General features: G+C 41.0%; 1 protein-coding gene across 6 annotated transcripts in view; it reads left to right on the top strand.

Moving 5' to 3' along the window:
* The first annotated feature begins 6,347 nt into the window (after nt 1–6,347).
* The window catches only part of PLEKHH2 (pleckstrin homology, MyTH4 and FERM domain containing H2), a 56,241-nt gene continuing 36,026 nt past the window's right edge, over nt 6,348–26,562 (top strand). For 5 of the 6 annotated variants that reach the window (XM_075412885.1, XM_075412884.1, XM_075412883.1 and 2 more), the window contains exons 1-5: nt 6,348–6,429; nt 10,854–10,983; nt 24,392–24,454; nt 25,445–25,594; nt 26,045–26,128. In XM_075412885.1, coding sequence (XP_075269000.1) covers nt 6,356–6,429; nt 10,854–10,983; nt 24,392–24,454; nt 25,445–25,594; nt 26,045–26,128 — 501 coding nt within the window. In that variant the 5' untranslated portion in view covers nt 6,348–6,355. The remainder of the gene's footprint in view (nt 6,430–10,853; nt 10,984–24,391; nt 24,455–25,444; nt 25,595–26,044; nt 26,129–26,562) is intronic. The other variant, XM_075412886.1, reaches the window with a different exon arrangement.

The raw sequence follows: 26,562 nt of genomic DNA, 5'->3' as shown, positions 1-26,562 counted from the left end.
CGGCCTCCGCCGCCCCGCCCCGAGAGGGCCGGAGCCGCCCGCCGCCAACCAGGGAGCGCTCCCCTCCCCGGGCCCGGCCCCGGCGGCGCCTCACGCCGGGAGCGACCGACGCGGTGCGGCCGGGGAGCCGCAGCAGGTGCTGGCCGCCCGGGGAGCGTCCCGCGGCGCCCCGGCAGCCCGCCCTTCGGCTGTGGAGCCTCGCCCTTCGCGGCGCGGCCGGGCTTCTTTGGAAGATGCTTCTCCACGGAAAGGTGACCAAGGTGAGAGCCGCCGGCCTCGCTGAGGCACGCCCGGTCCTCCTTAGAGCCACGGGGGCTCTGAGCTTTGGGGAGCGTTGGTGGTGGGTTCCGTGCACCTCCTCGTCTGGGTAGGCCTGCGTTTCTCCGTCAGCCGCGACGGTCCCTCATGGGTGCCCGAGTCTCCTCGGCGGTCTGAAACGGGCGCTGCGCCTCTCGGAGCCGGACTCGCCACGGGCCCTGGCTGCGCGCGGCGGCTGGCGGGCACCCCTCGAGAGCCGGCGCATTTCGGAGCCAGAGGAGAAAGCACCCAATGCCCATCAAGCTGCTCGAGTCGCAAATTCTTCTCTCTCTCTTTCTTTCCCCTTTTTTCCCCCTCCCCCGAGGAGCAGAAAGAGGTTTGAATACACGCTTTGCAAAAATCCAATAAACTTCATTTGAAAAGCACCCTCTGTTTATTTGTTCCCTCGTAACCACACCTCTTGATCCTTTGCAGCAGTACGTAATGTGTTAGCGCCTCCATGTTTCCTTAAACTGTAAAATAATCAACAAAAAACGGGGTTTTGTATATATCAGCATTTCATTTTTAGCCAGAGCAGGTTTTTTTCTAAGTTTTCAACGTCTGTGTCATGTGCTTTTCATAATCCTTCCAGACCACTTAGAAATATAATGTAAGTAAAAAGTACGTAATTTGCCAGCAATAGACTGTCAAACAGGGGTGGTCTTTCCAAAGTCCATGAGTGGGATCTAGCAGAAGGGAAACCTTGCATTCATTGTAAAAATAGTTATTGCAAAAGTGGCTATTGATAAATGCCAGCTCAACATACTAGTCATGCTTCCATTAACATTTAAGAACAACAATGTTTTGGTAAGGAAAAGGGGGAAAACGTAACAAAAAGCATTCCTTGCCACTTGACTTTCACCCAGCCATGATTTTCTCAGCAATCTAAAGCCGCTAAAGCCAAGGAGAGTCTGTTCAGGACTTTCAGCAAGCTTCTGGATCCCCCTTTAACACTGAAGTTTCACAGCACCTTCTGACTCCTGACCTGCTAATGGCCAAAGGAATTGAGAAAAGGTTGAACCATATCCAAACACATTGAAAATAATTTGAGTTTTTCTTGGTTGGTTGATTTTCCCTCTGTTTTGTGTTCAGCCATTTCTAGGAAACTGACACCATTATTTGGCTCTATGCGTTGCAGTGACCTACTTAAAATGCTGGACTGTCTCCAGCTCGAAGAGAGATTGAATGCTGGCACGCGACTGAACCTCCCAGCTAAATCAGACAAGGCACCCTCACTTAGCATAAGCAAAGTCTCCAACAAGCAAAGTCCCCAGTTCCTTGTGCTCAGTTCAAGACCTGCACATTTTACGTGCGGTATGATCCTCTTGCCACAGGTTCCCCAATTTCAGGGGAACCCTTTCCAGGGTTCCAGCTCTATGTATTCCAGCTCATTTTCTGTCCCACTGGGGATAGCTTCCCAGTAACTTTCTGCTTTCTGAAAGGGCTCTACTCTCCCCAAGTTTTTCCAGTTAGAGGAAGCATCAATGCCAGGGAGCTGTCAGGTAACACTCGAATCCATGCTTCGCAGTGCAACATAAAAGCAAAATGTCATCTCAAGAACTGAAAGGTAGCACACAAGACCCGCACATTTCCATTGTTCTGTTCTCCAAGAGCACCAAGTTCCCAGTATCCAAAACAACTTTAGAACTAGCTCACACGCCACCAGGCATGTGTTATTAGGCTTAACTACCTTGAAAAGCTAAGTCACTCTGTTTTCATCATTTCTATTTTGGTGGTAAGGAGCAACAGCCCCTTGAATTACTGGTGGTGTGGCTCCGCTGTGCTCTCTGCTGTGTGCCTAAAACCAGAGATCTTGCTGAGACCAAAAAAGTAATCACGTGCTAGAAATTGCTAGGGAGAGAATAAAAAACAAACTAGAAAGCATCACTGTGTTGCTCTGTAAATACACCTGCACCTTGAACACTGCATGCAGTGTTCATCCCTACACAACAAGAATATAGTAGGACTGCCAGAGGTGCGAGGTAGGTCAGGTAAGAAGGATGGCCAAAGGCAGAGAGGGGCTTCTCTGTGAAGCCACTGGAGTAGGTAACCTCACTCTCAAAGAGAAACTACTGAAATTGAATATGACAGCAATGTCTAAAATCATTTTTCACTGTCTCAACAAAAATTAAGGGGCATCAAATAAAACAAGCAGATGGCACATCCAAACCAAAATTAATTATTTAAACCATGGAGGTCTTCATTTTGGATCTTGAAAATTACCCTTGTTCAAAAGCAGCTGGACTAAATCACAAAAGAAAAAAAAAAAACACAGCGAAAGTTTAAAAACACTACTTCTGGCTCAGAAAGTCCCTGAGCCACAAAGCAACTGGAGACTGGGACAATATTCTGGGGAAATGACATTTAACTCCTCTGGGCGCTGGCTGAGGATGGCAGTCAAGCGCCTGGATACCAGGCTAGATGGACCCCTGCTCTGACCAGGCACAGCCATTTTTACTGGGATGTCACTGCAGTTTTCTGCAATTCATCAGAAACTTTTTTTTTAAGTGCTGGATTTATGTTTGCAGGCTTTACAGTGTTGACAAATCAACATCCACCAGTGAAAATACCTCTCAAAGGAAATATTCTAACCCACACTGTCGGAAATGTTACTGTTTGAGCTGTAAATTTTAGTCTCGAGCTAAGCGTCTGTATGCCTATATCCAGTAAGTAGAATTCTATACTTGATTTCAGAGGGACATGATGAGCTTATCTGTAGACTCTCAGAAATTTATTATTTAGAGCAATATAGAATTTTACCACTTTGTGGCGCCAAACAATTAAAAAGAGGCTGTGCTTTTAAAGGGAAGCCACAGACCTTCTCCTAAGCCGTGTTTTTCTTATGTAGAAAAAGCCTTTACTAATAACTGACGTAGGTGTAGATTCTTCCATTCAAAGGTACCCAAGCACAAATACTGGAGGCTATTTGGATAAGATGCCATTTTCCTGTCACTGAATGACAAGCCATAGCCTTGAAAGAGCAACATTTTAAGACAGGTCAGTTGAACAGGAATCATCTTTCTGCCTTCCCCTCCTCCAATTAAATAAAACCTTTAAAGCTGTTTTTTGTCTTTTAAGATCAAGATACTTTTTAATTAATTTGAACAGCACCTGAAGATGATCTATTTATTTACATCACAGTTTTGTAATTGCAACTAGTATAAACAATATCATGGGAACTTTGTTGCAAGTCTCCAATACATACATCACTTTCAAAGAATCCAAGCAGAAGTGAATTTACAGAAGACATTGTATAATCTAAGATTTTGGGATCACAAGATGTTTTCTGGATTATCTTTTCCAGTTGTAGACACACTTGCCAGTCTAAAATACCTACACTTAAATGGTTGCAACGTGAGAGAGGACGCAAACAAGCTCCGTTTGTCACGATGGGGGTGAGGTTCTGATCCAGCATGTCAGAATGAACGTTCTACATACTCAGGAAAGTCTCATAAACCCCCAAATTTTACATTCTAGTTGCAGGTTTGATAAGGACTTTAGCACCTCTGAAATGGAGCTACTGGCATTTTTTGGATTAGCTTCCACACTCTAGAGCAGATGTTTTGCGATACAGTGTTTGCAACACTTCAAAACAAATGAGGTTATTGTTTAGTAAGACAACTAGAAACTTACAACTTACTTTCTTGCATTAAAGTCAATTATGGACAGTGAAAACCTTGCAACACACACATCTCCAGTCCGCACCTAGAGGGTGATGTTTAGAGTCCACACTAGAGAGGCAAATAATTTCACGGCATTTTGACTTTGGTTTACTTCTGCGGTGACCCAGCTAACAGGTGATCGCTCCAAGGTGCAAATACCTGGTCTTGCAGTTTGCTTCCACAGAGTACTGTGTACCTGTTTTTTGCATTTGCTGCACGTATTCACAACACTCCACCTCAGATTTGTTACTGCTTGTATGTAACTTCCTACAGTGACAACAGCAAGGAGAAACAACTCTGCGCTTATGTGGACAATAGTTTTCCATGTCTTTGCCTGGAAGATTTATGGCTTTCCCCCTTGCATGCTAATTACAAAACAAAGTTGTATTTTGTTCTATGTGTCCTAGTTGTTCTACTGGCAATTTTATTCCCTTCAGTAACTAAAGACAGATTCTAGCCACCTCTATATTTACGGGTAAGGGCACGTTAGAGAAAATCCTGCCTATCCCTCTTCATTCTTCCACAGTATTTTCAGTACCGAGAGCTGCGTAACTGCAGAGCATTTTTATTATCTGAGGCCAACAAAAATGTCAATCCACAAAACAGAGACACTCATTCAGTGAGCAGGCTTTGCTCTCCCTCTTGCGGTCTAAGCATGTTCTTCACGTAGCCTTCGCTATTCCTTAGCTCGGTGCACTCTGAATCCAAATGCTCTCCACAATCTTGCGTGCATTTAGAGAGAATGTGTGGCTACTCAAGGAAACGATATGGCCAACGTTTTCATTAGACATCAATGCTAAATCATTTTGTATAGCATCTGTTACGAACTGAATGATTTTTTTTCTTCTGGCTGAATCTTTTTATCTAAAACAATTTTTTTTTCAGCTAATTTGTTTTTAATGTAGCTTGAACACTCTAGACAGGAGGTATCAGGTAGAAGACAATTCACTTCTTGCTATACCAGCTATCATGTTTTTAGTACATTTTTCAGCGATGACTGTTTAAAAAATATTTGAGGCACTTAGGAAAGTACCAGCAAATGAAGCAGTTTCAGTGAAGTTGTTTGGATACTTTAAGGTCACTGCAAGTGAGTGGAAAATTGGAGGCTGTACTGAACTGAATAGGAAAAAATGAAATTGTGTGTATAACCAGATGGGGAATATTTGAGCTTTTGAGACCTTTCTTTTTGCAAACAAACAAACAAACAAAAAAGCACTTTCACTGACTCACGGATGATTGTGAAAGAGCAGTTTACACGAGACTACTCTGCACACCTACGTTAGAAATAAACCCCAGAAGGGTGAAGTGCAGTGTGTTTATGCACCAGAAGAATCTGTAAAACATTTTGCCTCTCTGAATCATAATCCAAACAAAACACAATCACCAAGCCTCAGTCCAAATCAATGTGTGTATGAGGAAGATCCCTGTACGTGTCAGCCAAACAACATAGTAATTACTTTTTCCAAATACTTCTTAAAGCTTCAGGCGGTCTTCTAGAAGAGGCCGCGATGGCTGGTTACCCGAGATGCCCTCACAACTCTTTTTGGCCGGAGGGGACGAAAAGCCTGCTGCCAACATGACTCACCAGCACCTGCACCTGCTGCTTCACCCCGCTTAACGCTGAAACGCGAAGTCTGTCGTTACCTATTGGCCACGGCAGCTCTGCAAGACCCATTCACCCCATTAATATCCCCAGGGTTGCCCCGGGGACTGCACGGCTCCAGCCCTCGGGTTTACACTTGAGGAATGACCTTCCACCAAAGGGAGATTACATCGCTGTGGGCTCCAGCGTAGGAGCTGACGCACTGCAGGACAAGCGCGTGCACCTTCCCAGCGCAGTCTCCCCTGCAGAAATACAAAGTCAGAGGAAGAATCCCCGCACCAGAAAGGAACCCGAGAGTGGGATGGGGCAGGGGGCGAGAGCGGGCCCTCCTTCCGACGACGGGAGCAGAGGGAAGCAGCGCTCGGCGTGCGGCCCACCCCGTGCTGCGCGCCCCCGGAGCCCCTCGGCCCGGAGAGCCGCCAGGCCCTGCACCCTTCCCCGCGCAGACCAGGCCGTGCCGCCGCTCGGCCCGGCGCCCCCAGGCAGCCCCCCGCCGCCCTCCGACTCGGCCCTCCCCGCCCCGTCGGGGCCAGAGCAGCGGGCGAGGCGGCCAGCCGCCGAGGAAGAAGCGGCGGGGCAGAGGCCCCCGAACCCCCCCCGCCGGCGGGTCGCCGAGACCGGGCCCGCCCGTGTCGCGGGAAGGACCCCCCCGGCGCCGCGCGCCCCCCCCCCCGCCGGCTCCCGCCGCCGCCGAGCCGCGGAGGCCCCGCCCGGGAGCCCCGCCGGGGGCGGCCCCCCGCTCCTCAGTGGCCGTGGCGGCCGTCGCTCAGGACCCGCGCCGCTCGCCGCGGGGATGGTGGGGCAGCCGCGGCCCCGCAGTGCCCACAGCCCGGACGGCGCCCGGCGCGGCGAGCCACGGCCGGCCAGGTTTGACCTCTCCTTGCTTTCCCCCTTCCCTCCCCTTGCGAGCGGGGCCGCGCCGGGCGGGCGGCAGCGCCCGAGCCGGCCCCCGGCTCTCCCCCCCAGCGGCGGCGGGACGGCCGGCGCGGTGTCCCCCCCCTCCCCACCCCGGGCGGCTCTCCGTCGGGCGTGGGATGGCGTCACGCCGCGCCGTCGCGGGGCAGGGTGACGTGGTGTGAGGTCACGGCGGCGTCACTGGCTGCAGCACCCCGGGGTGCGTCAGGTGGGGTCCCCGCGGCGGGAGGCCGGCGAGCGGGCGGTGGCTCTGGGTCCGCGGCGGCCCTGTCGCCCGGCTGGCAGTGCCGTACCCCTGCCGTACCCCTGTCGCCCCCCCGGGGAGGAGAGCGAGGAGAACACGGCTTCCAGGCAGCCGTGCAAAATTGACCTCTCTTAAAAAGCATCTGCGCCGCCAGCTTTCAGAATTCTGACGTAGAAATGAAACATTCGTCCCGAGCGTGGTGTCGCATGGCGGCCTCCAAACCTGCTGTCATCGCGAAGAGGACGTAGAACCACCTTCATTGCCTTAAGGCCGTCCGCTGCCGGGGCCTGGCAGGGCTCTGCGGGCCAGCCGTCGGCTGTGCCGCTGCCCGGGGACCCGCGGCGGGCCGGGGCTCAGGGGCGAGCTAGGAGGGGGCAGCCTGGCCCCGAACTCGGGGGGCTGTGCCTGGCGCTGGCGTCGGGGAGCCCTGGCTGACGCCTTGCTTCACGGGAACGGCCTCATCGATACCTAGGAAACAGCAGAAAAACCGTTTGTGAATCAGATTTCGAGGGGAGTTTTAAATAGCTTAGGCTACAGTTTGCCTGAGCCCAGAATTATGCCAAATGAGTCAAATGGAAAATAAATTTACCAGTGTTTCAACACGAGTGAGGGCCCCGGCCAGCAACAGACCTGAGAATGACTTCCTTGATTCCCAAACAGGTCCACTTTGTGTTTCATCGTTTCCTTTCACCAGTCCAACTTTTACAGCTCCGAAAACGTTTGAAAGTGCCGAGTGCGGGTGCAAAGGGTGGAAGAAAGGGGCCCGAAATTCGAGAGGTCTGGTCCAAACGCGTTTGGGCTGGTGAACGGCTTGGGATGGAGTAGGGAACCCGCCGGGTACTGCGTGAGCCCGCTGCTGGTGAAGCAGAAGGACTTCTCGGGCTTCCTCCAGCAGAGAAAGGCTGTACAGAACATACGGACAGAGTACAAAGTGTTTAGTTAAACACTGCATTTTGTTAAAAACAGGGGAGAGCACTGACAGTGCGATAAGGAATATGCAAATTCTTACCGTGCTTCAAAAAGCTAGAACATTGTTCCCTCCTTCCCCCTGAAATATATTTTGATAATGTCCCGGCAGACGGGAAAGAAAAGGAAATTATATCAATCCCTTTGGGGAGAATGTGACATTCTGACTTCTTGAAGCCTACGAAGAGGTTTATAGACTGAAAAAATGAAAAAGACGAATTTAATCTTTCCAGACTTGTCAAACTTGTCTCAATTAATTTTTGATGACATAATTAGGTCTTACTGCTTTAATGTGCACTTTTTTAGTTTACTTTTCAAAAGATTTTAAAGACTCAGGGAAAACGGGAGGCTTTGCGGTGGGAACTGGAGCAGGAGGAAGGGGAGGACTCTGTGTAGGTTCGGCTGCTGATTCAGAGCACTCCGTGAAGCCAAGAGGGATGAACTCATTTTTTTCCTCCCTTGGGGAATCAACCAAGAAACAGGAAGTCATTGATTCAAAGTTAAGATCATTCACTCTGCAATTGTAAACAGTGTATTATGTGCCTGTAAATATTTCCAGAACCCATCGGCTTGTTGGAAAATATGAAGTCAATTATCATAATCTCTAACAAACATCCCACAACAAAAAGAGTTATTTTCAAACTTTTTATCTGTACTGTTTATACAGTGGAATATTAATTAGCTTGGACATTGAGAAACTACTTGGCTGAACGCGTTGTTCGCTGCCAGAAATCCATCTACTCAAATGTTTTTGTCTGTTAAAAGACAAACATTTTTAACTCCACCCTGTAATATTGTGCCCTACTAAAAAGCAAAAATTCTTTCCCTAATTGATCCATTTGTGTTTTCGCTACCACGAACACTGGAAGGTCCTACTGTTATCCAGATGCTGGCTGAGTCCATCTCTGTCTCATGTAGCCGTAGTTAGTCAAAAAGGAAAAACACGATAAAAAATCCTGAATAGACAGTCTAACAGGAAATTGTCATTCCTTGTACTTCAGAGAGCAAAATCCAGGCTGTTTGTCCAAATCAACCTGCAGCTGAAACTTCTGCTTCCTTTGTAAAGCAGGAGAAGCTTGGAAGTGCCACCTTCCCCCCTTGAACATGGGGACTTTGCACAAGGAGAGAGGGGCAAGGGTTAGAGAAGGGACAACAGTGAGCAACCTGGTTCCCTGACAGTCCTGGGAGTCTTCTGCCAAACTTAAGAAGGGGAAATAGTAGAAGAAGCCGATCACCCAGAAGGCTTGCAGTTGAAATGACTGTGTGCTTAAAGTTCAGAATCCATGTGCTGTAGGATCGGCTCAGGAAACTAATAAAGTGCTTAAATCCCAGCGATTCCATGGGGATTCCTGAGTCGGGGATTCCTGAACAGGGATGGTTACAACCTCAGGCTTAGCAGCTTGAATCGTAGCCTGCAGGACCAAGAGGAAGAGAGAGTCAGGAATGGAGCATCTACCTTCACACAAGTGATTGTGGTGAAAAACTGACAAACCTTAGCCAGTTTGTCTTTCCTTCTTTTTCTTCTAACTTAAGATGTGGAAAGAAAGAAACAAGAAAATTAGGGGATGTGAAAGGAAAGAAGGTTTTGAGACACAGCTTTTCACCTCTTTAGCTATGATGAATTTGAGAGCAATTTGAGACATTGAAAATTAGAACTAGAAAATATTAATGTATCAAAGAACAGTTAAGGACTTTTTGGAATCCTACTCATGACTTTGATCTGTCTTGCACTTTCTTTTTCCTTTGTTCTTCCTGCTGTCAGGAACAGTGGAAAAGATAAATCCATAGGTCCTTCCTATCTAGCTGATGAGAGCCTGGGGAAGGAGGGGAACTGGGGTGTGAGGAGGGGGAGTGCTTGAACCCAGCTTCTGAAGGACTGGAGTAGTCATGGGGAGGGGGGCTCTCACAGATGTCGCTTATCAATCCATGCTAAATGGGTCAGGAGCTGCAGTATAGAGATCTGTGTTATGCGTGGTGTTCCTGTGCCAGCCTTTTTCATCACGCTGAAAACGGCTGCTGCTTGCCTCCCCTTGTCTGTCTCTCACTGTCCGTGACAAAGGGGATGAACATGCAGCATAAGCTTATGACTGGTAATTCTTTGTTTGTTGTGATCTTCCAGCTGCTTTCCACTCAATGGTGTTTTTATGTCTGTTTGTTATTTCAGAGATAAATTAATGCTTAAGGGGAATGCAAGCTTTATTTTCAAAGCCAAACCTACGTGTTCAGAGCCCTGCAAAGGCCAGGGCCTTTGCTCGCAAGGGAACTTCTTGGACTGAATGGTTACATTCATCCATCCACTTACTCTCTATTAAGCTGTCTACAAATAGCTGGAATACAACAGAGCCCAGTACTTCTGCTTACACACAGATGATTTTCTTGGCTTCTCAGACTCAAACCATGATGAGCCAGCTCATCCTGCATCATTTTTCCAGCAGTACTTGTCCAAAAGGGCACTGAGCTTGATTTCCAGAGGACATGAGCAGTTAAATGTAGATAAAAGCACAGATGTGAACCCGAAACATGCGTGAATCGGGATGTCCTGAGATCTGCAACAGCTAATGCAAAGGGATTGTTTGTCATGTGGGGGACCTGTTAGGGACCGTTTGCTCACCGGCCTTTACATTTGGAACCATAAACTCCCCCTTGCATCTCATTAAGGATATTACATTTTAGAGGCAATTTGACTAAGCGTAAGAATTTTAAAACAGATTTAAAGAGTCATCTGCCAAACATTAAACTTGCATAAAGCCAAATGTGCTCCCAGCTCACAGGTAGTTACACCTATGTAAGGCATTTTCTTAGCAAAAGCTCAGTTCTCTACAAGCCTTTTCTATGTAAGAAAGGGTATATACAGTAACTGAAGATTAAAATGTGTCATGTGTCTCTGCTTATCAAGGAAAACATATTGCAGCCCCAAAATAATTGAAGAAATTAAATTATGATCAACCTAAATACTATCAACACAGATTTCGGAAATCTCCCAGTTATGGTAAGGGCCTTTGTAGACTTAGGTACTTTTACTGCGTTTTATGAAGCTGTATATGTACAAAATGTGGGGGCATTCTTGAGATTCATGTAAACTAAGTTAGTATGTATATTAAAAAAAAGTCAGACATTAAATACCAACTCAATTTGACGTAGGGATTTTTTCCCTTTCTTTTTCCAGCATAAATATGGCTGAACTTTCAGAGCCAGAAGGTACTGTAAACTGGAAGGAAAGATGTTTAACTCTGGAGTCACAGTTAATGAAGTTTCGTCTCCAGGCAAGCAAGATCAGAGAATTGTTAGCAGAAAAGGTAGGTCTCATGGTATGAATTTTAATGCTGTATAAATGATTTTATTTGATGATGGGGGCTGATCACGTGTCATGGTTTGAGATTACAAGTACTAAGATTTTTTCAGGAGGGAAAAAAAGCATTTTAAAACAAAATATATGGAAAACAGGTATGTTTTAATGCTGTGAAAGAATTTCACACATCAGATTTGCCAGCAAGAAATGTTCATTTTCAAATAAGAAAACACTGGCAGCTCTCCTGCAGAGAAGAATACATATCCAGTAATCACTTTTACAACGTTGAAGTTAATATTTAACACATTTTCTGAAGTATTTAAGATCTGATTTAAGACACAGAAATCACTGGGGAGAAAACCCAGAAGTATTTTTTTCCCCAGTGTTCCTTACCAAATCATATAATTTACCAGACTTGCTTTTCCTGCAATAAGACATCTCCAACTATGCCTCGTCATCTGAGTCTAGGGACCCAGGAAGTTGAAAAGTATTATTTAATTTGAAGAATATTGGTTAAATATATACTTTATTTTGCAATACAGAAACATTTCACTTTGCATGTTCAAATATGTGTATCCCAACAGTTAACCGTAATAGAGCCCATATTTGAAACATAAAAACCCCACTGTTGTACTTAGCTGGTAACATTGTGTCAGAACAAGGCCATTAAAAGAGTTCATTTTAAAATAAAAAAAAAGGAAAACTACTTGTGTCCTTCATTCCAGTTAGCAAGGCCCACAGATTAGTTAATAAAGCATCATCATCAGTCTTAGAGGAGAACATCCATCGAAGAGTACAATACTGTCTGATGTAACACTTAACAGATCGTGGGATGCTTGCACAGTCGGGGCTGTTAGATGTCTCTTTACCCCGCTGGATCACTACCGTTTGGGATGGAAGTCAAGTGGCTGAACCCTGGACATGACTTTTCTAGGGACTTGCCAGCCGCTGCAACTGCCATGTTTTATGCAGCTGCTGCTGATGTTTTTGCAACCAAAAAGTTATGATTCACAAACAGCACTTCACAAAACTGTAAGAGTCTTAAAAAAAAAGATTTTAGAAGTTTGAATGCTTTCTATTTGACTTTTCACTTTGTTCCTTTACAGTTTGCATTTACAGGCTCTTAACTGCTAGAAATATCCTCTTAAATTAATAGAAATGTATGCATAATCTTATAATTGCAGAAGTCGGCTTTTAAAAAAAAACAGGATAAGAGGAATAAAATCACAAATCTTCAGCACTGTGCCTGCAACAAAGCATTCAAAGGAAAATTACTTATTCTCTCTCATCTGTGAGAAACATGACTCAAAAATGGATCAAAAAATCTTAAGAACTTGTCATGCTACTGCCCTCTTCTTTTAGTTTGCCAGAGCTTTCTCAGAAATTTTAGAAAAAGCAAAGTGTTTACAGGAGATACAAATGGGAGAAATATTTTCTACTGAAGACTACGCGGGTCCAACAAGTATTCAGGTGGGATAATTTGATATATCACTCTCCAGAGCAGGGCATTAGCAGACTTCGTGAAAAGTGATCCTTCTCCTCACTTTGTCACTTTGACTTTTGGTATGAATCTTTCATAAACTGGAATTCAGTTGGGACATGCATCAAAGAGTGGTTGGAGCTCAACAAAATTAGACCATATTCATCTGCGAATTTGTCAGTCTTGCACAATTCAAACCCAACAATTTTCAAAATGAGCACTAAATCTTAGCTGTATTTATTTGTGTGATGGTTTCATTAGTAACAATGCAAGGGTTATGTTTCACATATTTTTATTTTTTAAATTACATAAATGATTCTCAGTATTTGTAAAAGGAAAGATACACTCACACTAGTTTGAAATTAAACTGCATGAAATTGTTACCCAAAAATATCTTTGGGAAGTAGCAAAGTGAATAATGAAGACCTGATTGGCCAGTACTTGATGGGCATCGTGATACTAATGACGAGAGGAGAGTACAGCTGATGTCAGCCTTTATAGGTACTTTCTCAATTTGTTACCTGTTATAGAATGAAGCAAATTTGCAAAGCACACAAATAATTCTCACTCTTACTTTGATTAGCACAGGCCTTTATTTGTGGTTTTGTTTACAGTCATCTCTATGCTATGAAGTGTGTACTAAAACATTGAACAATAGCACCAGACAGCATTCTGTTTCAACACAGCAACAGAAATCACAGTACTATGGCGTGACAGACATAAAACCTTCATGGGTGTGAAACTATGTAATTGTTGTAGAAAACAGAGAGAGAGAGAGAGTGAGAGTGATATTGTGACAAAGCAGGTGGTCTCTGCAGGAAGGTAAGAGAAATGAATTGGTGGTAATTCTCCAGTCTTCCTCTTCTGCGTGTATTTGAGAGGCATCTCTTCAAGACAGTGAATCAGGAAAAGCAGTTTACATCCTATTACACTGTGTGTATGACTTGTCAGAAACTGCCACTGGGTTTTTTCCCCTTTCCTTTGTTCTATAACTTAGCCCAAAACCAGATTCTAAAAAAGCTTTGCTTGAATCTATCCTTTTTCAATATTTATGTCTGTGACCTATGCACTTCTGTAAATACATCTGAGCAGTGGATTAATTGAGATATTTTTCTTATACACTGGAAATCAAATATCTTTGCACAGTTGTTTTATTTAATAGTGCCCCTGCAAATACATGAATGATCAACATGGGAAGTCTTCAGTATATTCTTCTAATATATGTGTTCTAATTTAAAAAAAACCCCAAACTATTTACTGAGTTTTGGAAGTCCAGCAAATACTCATCCTTGAACCTCAGTGTTTGAGGAGTTTGAGAAATTTGCATTGTAAGTGCGTTTCAGCAGTATGGCTACCAGAACTTCAGTTTTGTAGGGAACTTGGGGAGAATTGAGAGGAGCAAAAGAATATACAATGTTTTCAGAAAACTAATCCATTCACTGTTGTTTATTTGTTTGGTTTTTTATTTATTTTCATTTTGCCAAGTAAAGAGCCTGTATTTATAAATGTAGCATGCAAAGAAAGAGACCTTGTTGGAGTTTTAAGCAGAAGCTGCTGCTGTAAGTGGGAGAGGTCTTTACAGGAATTTAAGGAATGATGTAGAAAGTATCCTTAGTATGCCAAATTTAGGATGGCTGTGGAAATTAATTTTAAGTAAAAGAATTTATTTTAATGCAGCTTGAGTCTTATGCATGTGAAGAGTTTACTAAAAAACCTTCATTAAATAAAAGATGACAGCATTCTGCTGCAATTTTAGCTCCTAACTAGCATTTCATGTCATAGGAAAAGTTGGCGACCCTCATTCTTTTCATAGTAAGTACATTTTTCACCTATGTGTGCAAGATCGGATATAAAGCTAATGTTTTTCCTATCACTAAAAAAATCATTTTAGTAGAAGAACTACATAGCTGTGTTAAATTTCCTCTTGGGCAGCCTCCACTGAATTTCTTTTTCATCAGACCCCATAAGGACTGAACATGGCACTATCCCAAATGTTGCATTAGAGGCTCTCCAGTAATACTCAGCATTCACATGAATGTCTCCAAGTTTGTTTCCTTCAGTGCTGAGGGTCATTACTTTATGCTTTAAATGATTTTCAACAAATATAAATGATTAAGAGAGAGGATTATTTTCATATACATATGGATTTGTTTGCTTTTAACCTTCCATTTGGATATTCTCTATACATGCTCAGCTGGCAACCAAGTGTGTACATGACAAATGCAGTAATATTTATACTTTCTGCACTGATTATGAAAATTGAATGGTAACCAGTTTTTAGGCCAAATACTATTTCAAATATATTCCAAAGCATAACACATTCCTGACTTTGTCTTAGAAACCAACAGCTAAATCCATGTGCCGCAGGCATGTTTATGGTATGTCATTTGACATTTCAAAATGAAGCAGATGCAGTGTGTTTTGTTATCTATGGCCTGACATTTCAAGATTAATGTTTTCAGAGGAAAAGACCATAATGCATTTGACTTATACAGTGATTGCCAATATGAAAATTGTAAAAAAGCACAATGAGTATTTCCATTTTCATTCAAAGGATTGTGAAGAGTGAAGTAAAAAGGATCAAAGTACCATAGTACCAAAATTATTAAAATGAAGGTTATTTTTCAGTATTTCAGTTGCTCTTAAAAAATCCTCTTGTCATGGAAAATAATTCAGATGCAATCACAGAGATACAAACAGGAGAAAGCAAGGAGAGCTAAAGAGAATAAAAGTTTAAAAGTTTATATGGTTAGAGTCTTAGGCTTGTTTACAGCTTTTTAATACCTATACTTTTTTTTCCCATAACTATTTTCATCCCTTGTCTAAAAGTTTATGACATGCCTTTTTATAACGGTGGCATTTTATTTTTGTTTCACTGGTTTTGTACATCTTAAACCTACATTCTTTCTAGGGAGGGTGAAGATGGAAAAAAAACAAAAGAAAAAAAGAGCACTCAGGAAGCAATAAATTAGCTGTACTTGTAGAGGCCAGTCTGGGTAACGGCATGAAGAGCAGCCCTTGCTGCGAGGCCAGAGAATGAACATCTTGCATCCGGTGATACAGAGACGAGGCCATCGTACTGTTCCAGCCCACCCGCACAGGGAAGTTGATGGAAGTTGTAGAAGCTGTGATAGTGGGCAGGCACCTGTGCAGATCCTTAGCTGATCTAATATTTGTTTAGCAAATAGCACTTGTAGGAGCTACAAGATGTTTTTTCTCCATTTTTCATGGAGGGAACTACTTTTACACTTAGAAATTATGCATTTAGTTTTCATTCCCATGGAGAGTATTTTCAGGCTTTAAATGTCTGTTGTCATGTCTTCAAAATTCATGAATGCTGCCTTACATATATTTCTGGAATCTCTTGCCCCTTTACCATCTATGTTTCCTAGGTGTCCTATACATTTTAATTTCATGAATAAATTCAGTTTCAGTCAAGTTCTCAATTTTTTAAACTTCGGCAGTCAGTGGTTCCTTTGATTCTTAAGCCATGGCCTCTCAGGCAGTGGCAAGGAAAAAAGCCCTCCTATTTCAGATGTTCATGCTGTGGCTCTAACTAGAGCTCAGTTCAGCGAGACTGAAGTATCAGAATTTCCACAATTGCTGTACAATGATCAAAACAAAACAAAGCAGGCAGCTGCCTTTTAATACAGATGAACAACCAATTGTTGATACATTTCTCCTTTCATTTTAAGCACTGAGACTTGTTTTTTCCTTGCCTGCCAACGTGCTTTGGTGCATTCTTCCATCTTGCTAAGCAGTATTTTCACTTCTTTCAAGATTTTGAATGTTATGGTAATACCTATTTGTGCTCGAGTAGCAGTCTACATGATGTGTCTCTGTAACTTAACTATTGAGACAAGATCTGAGCTGGAAAAGAATACAGTCAGGGTGAATATTCCTAGTATTTTACCAGGCTTAGGAAAGTCCTAGGACTGATGCTGGGAAAAGCAGAATTATTCAGCCAGCATTACATGCCGCTTATCTGACCTTCGCTACACTGCCTCCCCAAATCCTACTGCTGAATTTAACTTTTTAAAGTCTGTATATGTACTGGCAGCTGTCCTAGACTACTAATTCTGGAAGAGTTCCCTCCCTGGGCTTTTTTGTTCCATATTTTTAATTCATATAGTTTCCAGAAGAAATCACTAATTTTACTATAATGAACTCAGCTGAAATGTGAAAGATTTCTTTTTCATATGTAGTTTTCACACATTTAATCAGCACTAGGAAAACATTTTGAGCTAAATAATTATTCTTAAAATCATGTTTAAATGTTGAAAAGAACTTGAAAGAAGTAAAATATAACTCAGTGGTAAAACTGGTCTCATGTCACGGAGACTGATAAAAATTTTGAGCCTGATCATTCTGGAAACTGAGCAGATGGAGACAAAACAAACTGAAGCACAGGAAGTTCCGTCTGAACATGAGGAAGAACTTCTTCCCTCTGAGGGTGACGGAGCCCTGGATCAGGCTGCCCAGGGAGATTGTAGACTCTCCTTCTGTAATTCAAGACCCGCCTGGACAAGGTCCTGTGCAGCCTGCTGTAGGTGACCCTGCTTCGGCAGGGGGGTTGGACTATATGACCCACAGAGGTCCCTTCCAACCCCGAACAGTCTGTGTGATTCTGTGTGAGACTGACAATTTTTGTAGGTTTCGTTTTGTTCCAAGGAAAGGCTTTTGTCCTAAACAGAGTTCATCAAATGAGCTGAAGAGCTAAAAAGGAGAGTTAATAGAGACTTGCAATTAAGAAGTGCCTTTTGCCTAACTAGGACAGCGGTGCCAGAAATTGCTGTAGTTAGAAGTGGACTGTAGAACTAACCATCTTCGGAAGAAGCAGGAGTGTCTATATGTGTGCATGTGTATACATACATATGTGTATATGTTGACAGCAAAGTCCTGAACTGCTTTTACACCCCATATTTCTGACCACAGTCAAGGCGGAGAAAAGAGATAATCCCTGTGGTGAACAGTCTGAATAGAGCAAGAGAGAAGACGAAAAGGAGTAGCTGGTTAGATGGCGAACTTGCAGAGGAATAGTTGACACTGCTTTGTTCATGAGAAGAATTGCAGCCATTTACCTGTTAATTGGTATTACAGATGGAGAAGACAGGAGAAGGAAAAAATTCGAGTGCACTGAAAAGCGGCAGCTTGCAAGCTGCCAGGTTGTGAGCACTATGCTGAGCTTTGCAGTAATCATAGCCTAGGTGAGCATTCAGGTGGGATTTGAAGGAAAAATAAGGCTGTAGTCATTGGGATTTAAGCCAAATAATACTTTCAACTAAAGATTTTTTCATGTAGGAAACAATGACAAACTGTAACATTCCATATATTATGAACCAGTAAAATAGTAAAGAAAATTCACCGTGCTTGATCTGTGAGTAGCCTAAGGAACATTTAAGCCCTGTTAAGACAGCGCATTAGCCTTTTTGGGGGGATCTATGACAAGAAGAAGATTGGGATCAGAAAGCAGTTCTTCATTGTCATGACTAAATCCACACCTTTGAGAAATATTTTTATAGGTTTCATCTTGATTCTAGGGAAAGCTTTTGTGCCAAAGTATTCATTTCATTTTTTACTGAGGCATATTTAATTATATAAATATAGGTAGATCTGAAGTATCACTTCCTGGATTTATGAAACAAGATGGTTTTCTATTAATTAGTTAAAATGCAAAGCTGTCATATAAAAGATAAGTTGTTCCAATTATTGTGTTGCCTTTGGGATAAAAAATCATCCAGTAAAGAATAAGGTATCTAACCCAAGGCACGTGCTAATTCCTTCTTTACCAATTATCTTCTTGTTTATTTTTCCTGTGAAATATTACTATCTTGATTTTACATTTTTATTCTTTATCTGTTTTGTCTATGTGGCGTAACTGGTCAGTTCATATTTTGGAGTTTGGTGTAGTTTATAAAGATGTAGTGCTGTCTTTACAGGCGATACATAATGTGTACAAGAGAAATCAGTGTCAAGCAGAAGGAATAATCTTTGAAAATATAGATGTAACATACCCAGTCAGCTTTTTAATAAATGGGTTACAGAAATAGGAGAATCATTACTGTGTTCTCCTAAGCTAAACCACCAGAAGACAGATTTTTTTTTTCAAAAAGAGTAAGTCATGCTTCTAAAACAGTTACACTATTGCTTTTAACTAATAAATGTATGCGAGGCTTTATATGTGTATAGATTGGGCAAAGCATGTTTCAAAACATGAAAACTGATGGTCTTCAAAGCCACTGATAAACAGATGACTTGCTTTTAAGCAGTACCGTCTCTTTTCTTAAGGAAATGCAGAGATTTGTTGGAATACTTGGGGTTAAAATAGGAACACAGAACCAAAAGGGGAAATCTTGGTCACATGCATAGCTCTGGAATAGCTGGCCGGCATATTCTTCAAACCATTTATAAACTTACCAAGCATCACATAAAAAGTCAGATCTTTTGCATTTATAGCTTCTGTTAGAAGGCAGTTCCAAAATCTTTTTTTAGTCAGTGTAAAAAATGAGGGTCTTCTAATTTCCAGCCTATGTTTATTCATCATCTGTTTATATCTGCTTGCACCTTTGAAAGACAGTTGTAGGTGTGTTTATCCCTCACTTGCTTCTCCTGTGTGTGTATTTGTAGAATCAACCCTATACCCAGGTTCCTTCAGTTTTGGTAAGTCCTATGTGGTGTGAGGACTGATAGTTCACGAAGTCTAAAAATAGACAGATTTACTACTTTTTTATGTGGAACATTATATGAGGAAGAATTAAAAAATTGAAATGTAAGGGAAAAAACAGACTCTATACATACCATTCTCAAGTCACTGGAAGTTCTGCACTTAATAGCCAGGCTGTATTTCTGCTTCAGAAACATTAGCTTTTAACTCTTTTTTCGTTTTTGAAAACACTTACCTATTATCAGCACGCTTTGAAAGGCTGACAGAAAAGTTATGCTTTTCGTTCATTAACGGTCATATTTTTTCCTGTATTTATTTCAAAAAGATTTCCAAAAAGTCTACATGATTCAATTGTGTTGTTTATAATAAAAGTAAGAACTGTATTATGTGCTGATTATAATGTAAATTTTAAATGCAGATGGGACAAGTTATTATGTTGAAAATTGACTTGGATAAAAAATTATGGTTTGCTCCTATAAATAACATACATTTTAAGATCTGAAAAATGAAAGCATTCCAACTTTCATTTTTAAAATCAAAGATTTCCTTTAAAATTATTAAATAACTACTTCAAATATCAGGAAAATTATCGATTTAGTGCTGTACTTTCTCCCTAATGCACATTACAAGAACAATGATCTATATATATGTATATAAATGAAAGTATATATACACATATATGCATACAAAAAGACTATTTTTGAAATTTATGTTGAGTTTATACCCTTTGGTGATTTCCTGCAATACATGTTTTAATAAAACGAAAATTTCTTTACTTGCACAAAAATATATGTTGAACATTTCTGAATACAGTCAAGAAACTTCCAGGTGACCTCTGAAAAAGGATTGCTATATGATTTGCTTTTGTATTGTAAAAAGTTCCCAGTGACTGTGTGTTGTGCTTCAGTGTCCAGACCTCCAAGGCAGTATTGCTGCCATATTTCTTCAGAGCATTCAGTATTTACTCGCATGCGGCATTTCTCTGTTCATTGTTTGAACAAAAATAGCTAAATTTGATGAGTGTCAGATGTAGAGTGGTTATTTCCTTACGAAGTTTAAAAACAAGTCTGTTTCTAAGAATGGATACTGTTTTCCATCATTCAGATAATTGATGCAGCGTGCACTAACACATTTTCTGAAAATTATAAGAGGATTTTTACACTTCAAAAGAGAAGGAGAAAGGACAGGTTGAAGTAGCAGGCTGTTACTCTGTACCTGTGTTGATACTGTTCTTTAGTCAGTATGCATGTATATTATGTTCATGGGCCTAAAACATTTGATCTTTACATTTAAGACTGTGAAACCAAAACCAGTGTAGATTATGACAGGACACCTCTGAATCCTTAATGAATTTTGGAAAGAGCCTGCACCAATCATAGATGTGCATGACAAGAATATTCCTTAGAAGATGTTTGTTGAACCTGGGGCATTACTTCAAGTTATATCATCTCGGACATGATAGAAAATTAAGCTTAAATATGCTTCACGTGCCAAATGTAATCAATGACATACTGGCCCTCCACATTTCTTCTGAGAAGCCAACTTCATGTGTGTTGATACATGACAGACTGTAGTTCATTCAAGAAATGTCTAGCCTAACAGTGATATATACCATTTAATTCCAGTGATACTGATGATTTGCATAGATGCATATAGAAAGAAGCTGGTGAGACAGAGGTCTAATTAAGAGACTTGTGTTTTTCAAATCACTTTCTGTATAAAGTCAGAGTTGGTTGTCAATATTTAAGTTGCAGCCATAGGTAAGAGTTCTCTCTTCTGCGTCTTTGAAGCACACTGAGCTTTGCCTTCAAATGTGGCCATGGCCACAGTTACCTGCCACTTCCATTATGAGGTTAAGCTTAGGTAGCATTTACCTTTTTTTGTTCTATTTGAGTATCTTCAGCTATCTATCCATGGTCTGAAATTGCCTTCACAGTCACTAGGTAAAGAGAATTTACTACTGCATTTTGTTCTTCACGAGTTCAAAGCATCACTTTTGATTTAAACAATCAGCTGTTAGTCCAATCACATATTTTCACCTTCTCTCCTCTCTCTCACTCAGTAATGCTGTGATCATATTATGAAACTTCTTATTCACTTAAGAGGAAGGTTTAAGGTTACGTTTTCTTTCTGAAGAGAAATCCTTCCCTTGGAACTAGTTCCAATCTTTTGCCCAACAAGTTTGATAACCTTCAGAGTATCCTAAAGTAATCACTTTTTCTCTTTAACTTCACAGGCCCATAGAGTAGCAAAGCAGTCAGAGTATAGATGTAAATGTCATTTTTCAAGCAAAACCATTTTGTGGATTCATCAGAGATTATTTATGCAAATGGGAAAAAATTACGTATTTTTAAGTTTCATTGTTGTTACAATAGACACTGTAAAACAAACCTACATGAACTCTAAATAAAGGAAAAATCAGGACTTAGTAATTGTTATGTAGTAGCAAGTTATTGAAATGCTGGCCAATTTAACTGTAATAGAAGTGCTCATGTTTGGTAACTATGGTATTCCATTCTTCGGGAATAATATAGATAGCCTTTTTTTTTTTAACAGGATCCTCCTAAAATAAACGGAAGACCCTTTATAAATTTTCCAAATAAAATCTCACATTTAGTTGTTGCCAGGAAGCTGACTGACGTATTCATATTGTGAGATCACACAAAGCTGCTTAGCATACCTTCTTGAAATAGTTAACTCTTGAAGAAGCAAAAATAAACCTTATTCTTCCATTTTTAATCTCTGAATGCTATTTTTCTTTGTAATTATTCTCTCAGCTTCTTTGGCTCCTAGCTTTACATTCATCTTAGCAACAGATTTATTCAAATCATACTCTTTGTGCCAGTAGTCTACATGAATGTATGGAACATTATGTTCCTGGTCCTGTGCAACAGTAGATATTCCTAGCAAGAGGTGCATTGTGCAGTTTCAGTGCAGAAACGTGGAAGGAACTGAGGTCTTCAGTGCACTGCATTACCCAGAACTCAAATTGTGCAGAAGAGAAGCGCTACTGCTTAATGCTTGTACAGTGGCTCAGTGATTATTAGGTACTGCTAGAAAGACTAGTTGTTTTCAGGTGTAAGCTGAGTTGGAGCTAGCTGAGTTGCAGTGGCAGCTGAGTGGACTTGGCAAGCAACATTTTCAGGTTTTATTTACATTTATTAAATCTGCCAGGTTTCTGATACAACCTGACAGCTGAAATGAATTTTACTTATGGGACATAAATAAATTGCCAATCATTGCCATGGCAATCACATGCATTTACAAATTGTTGGACTGTGAAAACTGATGAACAACTTGCTACTCATTAACAATGAATTTTGCATTATAAATCTCTGAAGGAGTTTTCTGTCATAATATTACAGAGTATTAATGTTCATTATTGATATAATAGCTGCATTTCTACTTGGTTTAGTGTAGTGCTTTTACTACAGTGGAATGTTAGCTGGCCATATATTCAGAAATAACCTCGATTTCTGAATCCTCAACTCGCTAAAAAAGAAATGACTTAAAAACAATCTTAATGTGAGTCTTGTAAACCAAACTTCTGTTTGAACATAAAACCAAAAAGACAGATGGAAAGTAGACTTATAATTCAAAATTCTAAAAATTAAACTCAAAGTTAAAATCTCAACATGAAGTCATATGAAATTAAATACATGTGACCAGGGAGGACCAAAGAAGGCTCATCTCCCTGTCCATCTGTCCAGACTGTTAGTACATGAACGACTGGGACAATCATTTCCGTAGAAGTGTTCTTGCAAAACAACCCACTGGGCACCCGACCATAACCATGCGTATTGTGGAATGTTTGTTGCTCTTGCATCAGTGGTGTGTTGTGGTATATGATGTAGACTTTGGGGTTTTGTATTGTATGAGAAAGTACTAGGTGGTCAGTCATGGCTTTTTCTAAGTTAGTGAAAACTCATTTTCTCTATTTTCAGTTTTTGACTGATAGAAAATGATGAGACTGTGTCCTTGTCTGGATGAGGTGCTAGAAGTACACAAAACTGTTTCATGTGATTGACGACGTAATTGGGAAAAGGAAAAGAAGAGATGGAGAGTGAAAAAGAAACAGAAAGATGCCAGAAATCAAGTACAAACAGGACAGATTAAAACTGATTATTTTAAAACCAAGCAGTAAACTGGAGAGGGAATAAATGGTTTTCATTTGCGTTATTTGTATCGTATGCTTTTCTGTGAACAATTTTGAAGCTGAATACCGAGTATCCCAATGTTAATTATTTTATGTTTCATCCTCTTCAGATGAACTGAGGTCTTAGCTATTCAAAAAACAAATATTAGGTCTATTTCCTGAGAACCAGTAAGCCCTTAAGTCATGGAATACCTTATGTACTTCCTAGTGTTCTTTCAAACCACAGCTTACTTTTTAAAGAAGTCATAATTGTACTGTTCACCAAAATCAGACTAGAGAGCTTTTAAGAAAATGCAATGAAATGCATACAAAGTATTTCTTTCTGGCCTCTTCTGTTCCATGTCGTTGGAAAAGCCTTCAAAATAAATCATGGGAAGTGCTGGGGTTTTCCGAGGCATGGGGCAAAGGTTGAGCCTATGATTTATTAGGCATCATTATAAAGTAACGGATCAGGGTCTCTCACCGCTGAAAAGGGACCTGCATTCCTCCACGTTGTGCTGGTCTCTGTCTCACCCATTTCTACTGTGGCTTTTCACACTTTTTTCTGTGGAGCAGCTGAGTCCACTGTGTCTCTCCTGCCACATACCTCCTCCTTTCACGCAGAGGGTGGAGGATTCTAGGACAGGCCTCGTAGCACAATTCCTCCCAAAAGCTAAATTTGTCGACTTCAGAAGAATTAATGGCCAAATTGTATAATGTGCCACGTACCCTTTACTCTTGCTAGTTTTGGAAGGACATGAAGGAGCTCAGCACTTTCTAAAACTATGAGCCTGCATGAGGAAAGTTTCAGGGCTGTTGTCAAAGGAATTTCTACTCTTGGTAGCAGGGGGAAAAAGCAGTATGTCATAAAGCAGTCACAAATTTATAATATGAAAAAAGTTGTATTAATTTTTTTTTTCTGTAGAGGAATCTTAACAATGTTTTAATACAGTCATAAGGATGAATTATCTTCTGAGTCTGACACACTGTTTATTGTTTTATTTATCTTTATGCTCCTGCCCACAACCCATCTTTTCCTTGTTCTAAACAGACCATGAAAATATGTTTCACTGTGGTATTTCTGGTGATGGGCAGAAGGCATGGCCATTTTACTATATGTTTTTATGTATCTACAGATGCAGCAGCTTGAGAAACAAGTTATAGATGCTGATCGTCAAGCAGAGAGAGCTTTCCAGCAGGTAGATATATAAATTGGAAAATATCTCCACTAGCTATGTGCATGTTACTGCAATAAAGGGAAATTCAGAAAATTTTTCTTAAGTATTGTTCAAAAAGGAGAAGACAATTTCTTTTTACGTCTGTTGATTTGTCTTACCAGACATGTTCTAACACCTTTCTCTGCTCACTATCCAGTTCAGTTCAATAAAGTCAAAGGTAACAGCATGGATCCAAAATAGATACACGTAATGAGCTTCTTCACTGATGCTTTATGAGCCTTTGATATATGGTGCACATGGAAACAGAAGGGAGAGGAAACAGTGACCTATTTTAGAAAATCTGTGAGAAAATAAAACAAGGCTATCCAGCACAGTCTAGGATTATTCTGTGTTGTTTGTTCTTCTTGTTAAGTCATCTAAAGAATGAGATCATGGCTAAATATTTAACCAAAGTTGCCTTTTGATTCCAAATGGCAGATATAGCTACTGCAGACATTTTATGAATATATCTCTGGTATTCCTTAAAAATCCTTTGTGTCTTACTGTGAGCCAGAAACTGAAAATTGTAATGTACTAATTTGGAGTTAGAAAACATTCCTGGCTGCAAGCCAAGTACTTTTTAGCCATTTTTTACAGTGCGTCTGATAATTTGTTGGGATGTTTTACACTATGCAATTGTTTACTTACTAAAACAGTGTTTATTAAGCCTAACAAAAGTTCCCCATACATAAATTGCATTCTGCCCATATTGGCGTTTCTAACAGCTTGTGTGTTACAAACCTAGAAGCCTCTCACTGATGCTAACAAAATCTGTATGAGGTCTGTCAGTGCTTCGCCAGTCCTGTTGGTATTAGATGCATAGGGACACAAAAAAATGTGGAATTTCTTCTCAGGGTTATCTTGAATCTGAAGTGTGAGGGCAATTTTAACAGTTGATTTTTGTGATTAAATTACTACCTTTAACTTGGAGTATTATGTTTCTTAAAGTCTTATGTTTGATCTTCAAAATAGGTGCAGGTCATGGAAGAAAAATTAAAAGCAGCGAATGTTCAAACAAGTGAATCGGAAACCAGGTTATATAAGAGATGTCAAGATCTGGAGATCCTGATACAAGATAAAAATGATGTAATACAAAAATTGGAGCAACAACTTGAAGAACAGGTTAGAAATAACGCTGTTACAAAAGATGAGCATCAATTCCATTCTTAATTATACAAAAGGAAAATAAAAAATAAAATCGATGGAGGACAGGAAAGTTTAGCATTAGTTCTGTGGTTTGATTAAAGAGGTTCCCATTAGAAGTATATCATTGGAATAAGGTTTATTCACTTGCAAATTATGCTCTGGCTTCCTTTGAAAGAACATCTAACTTTTAAGAGGGGAAAGATGTTCTTCGTCTTCACTGTCTCCTCTGAAGAGCTTTCAGTTTTTGTAGAGTAAAGGGGAATGGCAGCCTCTGTGGAGGGCCTATTCATCATTTTTTTAAAAATCGCCACATGTCGCCCAGGAGACTGAATTACTTCAAGCAATCTTGGGATTTGTGTCTGAAGATACTACTCGGGCAGACTATAATACTCAGTGAAATATATGCTTATGTCAATTTTTTTCCAGAAGCAACTAAGACTGCAAGAAGCAAAAATCATAGAGGAAAAAGCAGCTAAAATAAAAGAATGGGTGACAGTCAAGCTCCATGAGGTATAACTCTTGCTACAATACTTCCACAGAAAATATAATGGTGTGACTGAATATCCCTTAGGCTTTTTCACTGTTAAAGGGCTTCATGCCATAGTGAAAAAAAATGCTTCCCAGTTTCCTTGATCTATATAGTTATTTAATTGGAAGAGGAAAAATGAAAACAACAGCACAGAGGGCAGAGTATCCATGTCACTTAAATTCTGATGTCTAATTTGGTCAGCTAGTGTATCTGGTCCTCTTTATGGAGAAAGGGCCCAGAACTGCTCTCTGGAAAGTCTGCTTACCTCCACTAATTGAGAGAGATTAGCTAGCAAACTGAGCTTGCTCAGGCAGATGCCTAAACTGTGAATAATCCCCAGAAAGCTGACCCAAGTCTGCTGGGGCCTGGCAGAAAAAAGGACTTGATAATTTCTTATTTTCCCATGCCCACAGTA

The sequence above is a fragment of the Opisthocomus hoazin genome, chromosome 2 (genome assembly GCF_030867145.1).
Source record: "Opisthocomus hoazin isolate bOpiHoa1 chromosome 2, bOpiHoa1.hap1, whole genome shotgun sequence".
Classification (NCBI taxonomy): Eukaryota; Metazoa; Chordata; class Aves; order Opisthocomiformes; family Opisthocomidae; genus Opisthocomus; species Opisthocomus hoazin.
This window is presented reverse-complemented; position numbering and strand designations above follow the sequence as displayed.